Below are 8,304 nucleotides of genomic sequence, written 5' to 3' on the forward strand. Positions count from 1 at the left end.
TTTTTTTTTTAATCCCTTACATTTTAAATGAAGTATTAGGGAAAGAGTTGATTCTGTTCTGAGAACTAACTGGGACGGCATTTGGCAGTGGTAAGCACTGCGTGTCAGATGCACTTACTACTGCCTTTGGCCTTTGGATGAGCATTCCTGGGTGCAGGCAGGCAGGCGGGCAAATCAATCCCCCTGCCTCCAGACCCACCCTTTCCTAATTCATCCTCACCTGCTTGCAACAGGGTGAAAGGATCCTTAAACTTGCTGAAATATGTAGGAAATTTGAAACGGAGGAAGAGAAAGTGCTGCCTTTCTACTCATCAGTCCTGACTCCTGAGGAGCAGGAGTTTGAGATGCAGGATGGAGGTGAAGAGCCCACCAGAGAGCTTGCAGAGGTAGGGGCTGGGGGGGGCGGCGGGCCAGGGAGGGGGCGGTGGCAGCCCTTGTGTGAGGGTCTGCTGCGCACCTTCTCTGTGCCAACCCTAGGTGATGGCAGACTACAGAGGGATGGAGAATTTCTGGAAAAGGTACAACAAAGTGAAACTGGAGCAACTGAGCCTGCAGCACAGGCGGACTCAGCTGCTGGACATCAACAGGAAGCTGCGGGAGCTGCTCAAGCAGTACTTGGATGGCATCTCAGTGAGTGATGAGGTGCTGAGCCAGCTCAACCCGCTGTTCATAGTCAATCACCGGAGCAACCTGCCTCAGCCCCTGCCTGCACCTGTGGCCCCGCCAGGCAGCAGGGGGCCTCCAACTGCTCATAACATCATCGAAGCAGCCCATATCATCTCTCACACCCTGTAACACAAGCCAGAAATCTCTTTCCAATCCCAAGATTTTGGGGTTTTTTTTGGGAGACCTGAGTGCTTGCTATTAAAAACTTAAACAGAATTTGTAGTTCCTTATACTTGTGCCTCATTAAACAGAATAGTCTCTTCGGAGGACCCGAGGAATACCGCAGCCCCAGGGAGCGCTAAGAACAGCCCACCGGGCTCATGCTTGGCGAAACACGACTGCATGGTGTAGTGGCAACACGAGGACCTAGAAATCCTGTGGGCAGACAGCAGGCCAGGCCCTTGAGGGAGACAGGACAGCAAGGGGAGGCTTGGGGAAAGGGTGGCCCAGGCCTCCAACCTCACCCCAGGCAAGACCCATATCCAGAAAGCCTTTTCTCTGAGCTCTGCACCTTATTTCCACTTACAAAGATATAAACTCAGAAAAAGTATCAGGTGAGAATGCAGAGAGGGTTTTTTTTCTTTTTAATTACTATTTATTATTTCTTTTTACTCTTGTTTCGTTTCTCTTCCTTGAGCTTCTTTTTGGAGACTTTAGGTTGGCTGGCTTTTCTGTATAGGTGATACCCAATGAGGCCCAGGAGTGCTGGCACCATGGCTATGCCTACGAGAGGCAAAACACCCTTCACCAGCTTTTGCCAGTAATTGGCCCGGATCAGTGCAATCAGCTCCACGTCATACTGCACCACTGCATCCGCTGGAGAAGCATTGGGGGGGGGGCAGTTAGGATCTTTGTGCATTTTATGTGAACGAAAGCAGGGAAGGTAGGCCACAGCCCCGTGAACTGTGAAGCTGTGGTGTGAACACGCACAATAAAGGCAAAGGAGGGTTATGAGCAGTCTAGTGACAGCTAACCCAATTACACAGGGGCTTGGGTTCAATGACAGGTCTCTGACACACAGCAAAGGGCAGAAATAGGAGACATGCAGGTGGTTCTCCACTTTCAAATGAAAGAAACCTCTTACTAGCTAAACCCCATTTCCAAACAGCTACATGGATAGGATTTTTGCAGGACTGAAATTAAACAAGACATCTTTTACATTCCAATAACCAATGAGCGCACACTGTGATTATTAGAAAACAGGTATTTTGCCAGGTATGGTGGCACATGCTTATAAGCCCAGCACTTGGGAGGCTGAGGCAGGAGGATTGCTGTGAGTTTGAGGCCAGCCTGAACTGCCTGGTAAAAAGCTGACTCAAAAACAAGCAAAACCAGGTTTTTTGACATTAGAGCTAGAGAAAAAAAACACATGATTGAAGAAGTAAAGGGGCCTATATAACAGAAGGCACTAGAAAGAGAAGTACAAACAGAGGCAAACAGCTGGGCATGGTGATGGGCATCTGTATTTCCAGCACTCAGAAGGTCGTGAATCGTCCAAAAAGGCCAGCCTGGGCTACACAGTGAGTTCAAGACCAGTCTAAACTACATAGTCGGATCCTGTCTAAAAAAATCAAACACTATGGACTTAGCATTCAAAGGTTGCTTATTTCTCTTGTTCGAGACCCTAGGCTGCGCTGCAGGAGGGACAGCACAGGCGGCAGTCCCACATGGCTCAGGCAGCTTCTTCCTCAAGAGCTGCCCTTGGTCTAGGTTAAGCCAGGAACTTTCACAGATGATACATACGTGATTCTACTGGTGATTCTCAGAGAAAAAAGTGGCCCTGCAGAAGGAGACCCCAGCTACTGCTCTTCCTTTTAGCAAGCCCTTGCGAGCCAGAAGGGAGTTATAGTTCCCTATAGTTCTCAGCGACTAGGTTTTTTGGCGGCCTAAGAGAAAAGCCTCATCAGATTACCTGGGATGGATGGCGGAAATCCTCGTTTTCCATAGGCCAAGTGAGAAGGGATGACTGCCCTTCGCTTCTCTCTGAGGAAATGAATGTATATTACAGCCAGAGGCAGTGGCCAGCTGCTCCATGGCAAAGCCCTGAACGTGACTGCTCCCACCTGAGGACCCATGGTTGGTCAGTAAAGGTGTCCTTCTCCCCAGGCTTAACTTCTCAACAAAACCAACAACCAGAGAGGCGCCCTCTGGTCGCACTGATCTGGACCCCTCAGCTCCAAGCTGGGGCACTTTACCCCACACTACCCTGCCTTCTGGGAGCGCAGGGACAGCGGAGAAATCTTTGCCTAGGCAAAGGGTACCCTGCCCGGCCTGGCCCGGCCCAGATACTCACCCGACGCACATGTCTAGAAGGCTCTGCTCCAGACCTTGGGAAAGAAGACAAGGCTGAACCGCGAGCTGCCCGCCTTCCCCAGATTCTCAGGAGGAAGATCCACGATGTTATCCTGAACATCATTTGAGCTTTGCCCAGCTGCTCAAATTCCTGGCATCCAGGGGGCTTTGGGGCAGAACCATCCCTGGGGTCTTACTCATCCCAGAGAGCATTTCCGGGGTAGCTTTTGGGTTAAGGTTGGAAAAAGCAGAATAAAGGGAGGTCACATACCTGGGATCACCTGCTTCTGGCCAAGTTCTATAACCAGAGGGTCTCTGCTCAGAGAGGTGTCAATGATGCGTCCGTCCGCCAAGCTGCCCTGGGGAGGGCAGCACCTCGCAGTCGGAAGCCGCTCCCTGCAGCCGCCGGGACCACACACCCGAGCAGACCGACGCTCTGGAGGACCCCACTCGCCCCGCCGCCGCCGCCGCCGGGAGAAGCAGCCTGCCGGGCTGGCACGGCTCGGCAGGAAGCGCCCGCCCGGGAGCCCGGCGTGCGGAGGGGGTGGTGGCGCGGGCGGGCAGCGAAGCGGGGCCAGGTGCCGAGGGGCCCCCTCCCCCGCCCGGGCTGCTGCCACGTGTCCAGCTGACGCGCTTCCCAGCCGCGCTTAGTCTCACCGTGTAGTGGACATGCAGCGTGTCTCCGAGGGCGGCGGTCTCCGCGCACTGCTCGGGGGGCGCCACCTGCGGCCGGGCCGCGAGGGTCACCGACGCGTCCTGAGCCTCACAGACCTCCCCCAGCCCCGGCCCCATCGCACCTCTGAACCCCGCCCAGTCCCGCTGCAGCCGGAGCCGAGACCGCTCCTCACCAGGGTCTCCACTTGGAGGGTCCGGACGGGACTTTCGGTTTCGGAGCCCGCCGCGGAGCGACACAGCGCCCCACTGAGCAGCAGGAGCAGCAGGCAGAGCAGCTGGGCGGTGGGCTGCAGGGCCATGACTGGACCGGCGGGACCCCTCTGTGGACAGGCCGGACGGGACTGACCGGGCGGGTCATGGTGGTGGGCTCCTCCTCCGCAGCCTTTGCTCCACCTTGTCCCCACCTCCTCGTGGGAGGCGGCCGCAGGAGCCCTCCCTACCGGCCGGCAACCAGAGGCCAAGGATTGACTGGTCGGTCTGCGGTTGGTTCTGGGCTGCGGGAGGGCCGCCCAGGAAAAGCTGCGCGCGCGTACCTCCTGCGGCCTTGAAACTACCCCGAAAGCGAGGCACAGCGGAGCTCATTTTACAGCCAAGGAACTGAGAAGTGTGCGCCAAGTTGCTTGTCCAACAGCATCAAGGGGGTGGCCGCAGGCGCAGGATTCAAACCCAGCTCTGCGAGTCCAGAATATTTCCTCCACAACGGTCTCTCCACACCACGCTGGCAGGGTCTGGACTGCCTACAACTTTATTTTAGGACAGGGTGTACAGGGTCTCACTGCGTTGATCAGACTTGTAATGATCCTGTTTACAGCCTCCCAACTGCTGGGATTACAGGCGCGCGTCACTGTGCTCAGTCTCAATCCAAATCGGGTCTCAGCAGTCAGAGGGGCAGGGCTGTCACAGCAGGCCAGGGGATGGAACTTCGGCCCTCGCGTTTGCCTAAGCAGGTGTTTTACTCCACTGAGCTTTTTGGCCGGCCTAAAGTATCTTTTTTCGAGAACCCCCCACCCCAAGGCGCCCATGCTAGACTTGCGGCTCACCACACAGTCACATCCTTTGTTGTCAACAGGTCCTTGCTATGTAGCCCAGGCTGACTTCGAACTCCCAAGCCTCCCTCCAGCCTCTGGAGTGCTGAGATTATAGGCACACCCCCCAAACCCAGATCACACTCAGGCACGTGTGTGCATATGCATGTGGGGGGGATGAGGATGGAGCCCATTACTGAGCTACATTTTTGATAAATTGACACACTGTCCAGCCTAGGCTGAAACTCAGTCTCCCTGCCTTGGTCTCCCGAGTAGGAGAGAGCCACACTGCATGACCCATAAGACCATCTCTTAACTGACAAACTACCAGCGCTTGGGATGCTGAGGTAAGACAAGGCTAGCCTAGACTATATATATTCATTCCTGCTTTTGACACCCACTTCTCTAGTTTGTCATATCACCTGTCCACTGAAAGCTTGCTGTGGCTCTACACTGCCCAATAAGGGGCCGGGGAGATGGCTCAGTGGAATAAGTGCTTCCCTGGCAAGTGCAAGGGCCTGAGTTCAATCCCTGGTTCTGGAGGAAAAAAAAAAAAAAAAAAAGCCCAACAACATTGATTCCTCAGTGTGCCAATTAAGAGCTTTGTCCTCTAGTCCTAATCTGCTTTTCTGAACTGATCTTTTATCCTATTAAGATGAAAGCTTCTTAAGAGACAAGAACCTCATGTTTTCATCTGCATCTCTACTGTTCACTTAATGACTTGAACCCATCCTCCTCCTGCCCCCTGCCTGCTGCCTGGCATCACATGACCCTGCACCATGCTTCCCTCTGCATGCCCTCACTTATGCTCTGGTCGTCCTGTCAGGTGTCTCCTCCATGAGGTCTTGATTCTCCCAGTTCACAGTGCTCCCCACTTTAGGAACTTCAGGTGCACCTTCAGCAACATTAGCAGGAGAACCTACCTCACTCCCTCCATCTCCCTTGCCTTACAGAAGGCAAGGGTCAGACTGATCATGCCTGGAGCCCTGGAGGTGCTTGCTGCACAACAATCTCCATATAACAGATAACAGGCAAATTATTTATTTTGTATAAATTACACTAGGAAATGAAAAACCATTAAAAAGGAAGATAGCAAGGTGTGGTGATGCAGGCCTGTAATCACAGCATTCTGGGAAGCTGAGGCAGGATTGCAAATTTGAACCTCGTTGGGCAACTCAGTAAGATCCTGTCACAAAGAAAAAAATGAGTGTATGTGGGGTGAGATGTAGCCCAGTATGAAGGTCCTGGGTTCAATACCTAGTACCAGAAAACAAAAAAGATAGGCTAACTGGAAGATCATGAAAGACAAATGTATATATGCTCAGATAAAAAGACAAATAGAACACATGATGTGAGACCATTTGTATTTTAACCCTTCCCAGAAGTGTTTTTTTTTTTGCTCCGAATGCCTTCAAGGCATGACTGGCTGTCTTGTGTTGTGGGGGATCGAACCACAGCAACCTGAGCCTGACTGCATTGTTGAAGCAGCCACTTAAAGAACTGAGCTAAGGGGCAGGCCCCCTTAACCCTTCCCAAATGTGTGCACATGCTTAGAAAAAAGAACTAGAAGTTGGGCGCAGTGGCACAAGTCTACAATCCCACCAAGACCACAAAGTCAAGCCCAGTCCAGAAAACTCAATCAGACTGTTTCAAAAAATAACACATGTATATTTAAATTTATTTATTTATCTATTTATTGTGGTACTGGGGATTGAACTCAGGACCTTGTGCTTGCAAGGCAAGCACTTATTCTACGGAGCTATCTCCCCATAAATTTATATAATTATATAAATTATATATAAATAATTTTAGAGAAAGGGAGAGACACAAAGAGGGGAAAAAAGAACAAATCAAGGTAGATTATGTACAAGCACAATCCCTATGATGAATGTGAGCATTATATATACCTAAATTGTACCAAGAAACTTAACTTGGGCAAGCAGCAAAACAGACAAGAGAGGAGACCTGGAATGGTGAAGCAGGCTCCCAAAGGCTGCTAGGAGTTTAGGCTGCCACGGGGGCAGAGCAGAGGACCGTTCGGCAGGTGCTCTGTGTACTCATGTGCTGTCTGGACCTTTCACAGTAACATTTAGATTACAAAGACTGTAATTAAATACAATATTGAATAAATATGACATATAGCAGTACAAGGGCATATCCAAGGGGTGCTGCGGGGGAAACGAAATCTCGTGGTTAGGGAGGTTCTCGGCAGCTTCGTGTAAGGGCAAACAAACTACATCCTGCAGTAGGCTTTTTCAGAACAAGAAACGGTAAAAGGCAGAGGGCCAGATGTCTGAAGAAGTGAATGTACTGCCAGGTGTGGTACTACACACCCATAATCGCAGCACTTCGGAACTCTGGCAGGAAGATCGAAGTGAGTTACAGGTCAGACTGGGCTATCGATCCATACCCAGATCTTGTCTCAAAAAACAAAAACAAATGAACAAAAGGACCAGGATGGCTAAAAAGCTTGGCCCAAAAGGAAACGTTATGTGGAGAACCTTGCCTGTCAGACTCTGGCTGTGGGAACACTGGAAGGTTCTGAGCAAAGGGTAGCCATATGGACTGCTCTGACAGAGCAGGACCTCAGCGGCACCACAACAGGAAGGGGGGATGGCCGGGGTGGCAAGGACAGAGCTACTGCAGACAGTATCTGCCACAAAGCATGGCACAAGCCTGCCTGGACTCAGGAGGTCCCAGGGAAGGCACTTTTCCCTTGGACTGGGTTAAGAATCTGAAAGAGAAAGACGAGATGTTTCTGGGAAAGGGACGAGACCAGACCCAACCCTGGCTGGAGCTAGGAGTCATCAGAGAGCACTAAGCGATGTCTCCAGGGCAAGCAGCAGACCCTGCCATGGCTCTGCAGCTCCCAAGATTCTCGGGGCCCACGTCACAGCAGCCTGGGCAATAACGAACTCATTCACCCATGCATCTGGCAGGTCCGTGTGCCTTTCAGCTGCCAGATCAAAAGCACGGCAGCTTTCTGTTTCCTCTTGGTGCTGCAATTGCACAAGAGCTCGTGTGTCTGCTGTGTGGTCAGTACATGCTGAGAGGTGCACCCAGCCCCTGGAGGTGCCACTGGGCACCCATTCGTCCAGCTATGAAGCGGCCACCCTCCCCCTTACGGAAGGCTCATCCTGTCAATGCAAGAGCTGGCAAAGACAAAAGCATCTTTCTCCCCTTTCTACTTGCTAAACTCAAGAAAGTAGCCATCTTTACCAGATTCCAAACTTGGAAAGAAATCCCTGTGCTGAGCCCATAGGCTGGGCCTTCCAATGCCAGGAGTTCCTGGTGGGCACTCATCTCTATTCCAGAACAGCTCTCCATATGCATGGGGGGAGGGGAAAGTGGGAGGGCGTGATGGGGTTGCAGGAAGCAGGTTCATTCCCAAGCTTCCTGCCTGGCTGGAAGTTGGCTGCAGACCACAATCATCACACCTGCTACAGGAAGAAGGGAGCCGCAAGCTAATTTTTGCCTTCAGTGTCTTCTCCACCCTACCAGCTCTGAAGCCAAAGTGGCTCCTGAGGGTCCACTTACTCTTCTGTCGCACGTGACCCATCTCTCCTTTTGACAAGACAGTTTCAACCCCATTTCCTCACTTCCACACTTGTGAATCTGATCATCCTCTACCACATTCAAGACTTCC

The 8,304-nt window shown here is 52.0% G+C and overlaps 2 protein-coding genes across 4 annotated transcripts in view; one reads left to right on the forward strand and one right to left on the reverse strand.

The window, feature by feature from the left end:
• Ccdc65 (coiled-coil domain containing 65) overlaps positions 1-839 on the forward strand; it is an 11,541-nt gene extending 10,702 nt beyond the window's left edge. For both annotated transcript variants that reach the window (XM_004638664.2, XM_023723527.1), the window contains exons 7-8: positions 234-386; positions 478-839. In XM_004638664.2, the coding sequence (XP_004638721.1) occupies positions 234-386; positions 478-795 (471 nt within the window). In that variant the 3' untranslated portion in view covers positions 796-839. The remainder of the gene's footprint in view (positions 1-233; positions 387-477) is intronic.
• Positions 840-1,247: 408 nt separating this feature from the next.
• Positions 1,248-3,943, reverse strand: Fkbp11 (FK506 binding protein 11). 2 transcript variants are annotated; one of them, XM_004638618.1, is made up of 6 exons: positions 3,807-3,943; positions 3,616-3,681; positions 3,230-3,317; positions 2,960-2,993; positions 2,579-2,649; positions 1,248-1,482 (listed from the first exon to the last, which is right to left on the reverse strand). In XM_004638618.1, the coding sequence occupies exons 1-6, from the start codon at positions 3,930-3,932 to the stop codon at positions 1,265-1,267; spliced, it is 603 nt and encodes a 200-aa protein (XP_004638675.1). In that variant the 5' UTR covers positions 3,933-3,943; the 3' UTR covers positions 1,248-1,264. The 2 variants fall into 2 exon arrangements, with proteins under 2 accessions (XP_004638675.1, XP_023579296.1); XM_023723528.1 differs by lacking the exon at positions 3,616-3,681.
• Between the last annotated feature and the right edge of the window lie 4,361 nt (positions 3,944-8,304).

The sequence above is a fragment of the Octodon degus genome, unplaced genomic scaffold, assembly GCF_000260255.1.
Source record: "Octodon degus isolate 3935 unplaced genomic scaffold, OctDeg1.0 scaffold00100, whole genome shotgun sequence".
NCBI classification, from domain to species: Eukaryota; Metazoa; Chordata; class Mammalia; order Rodentia; family Octodontidae; genus Octodon; species Octodon degus.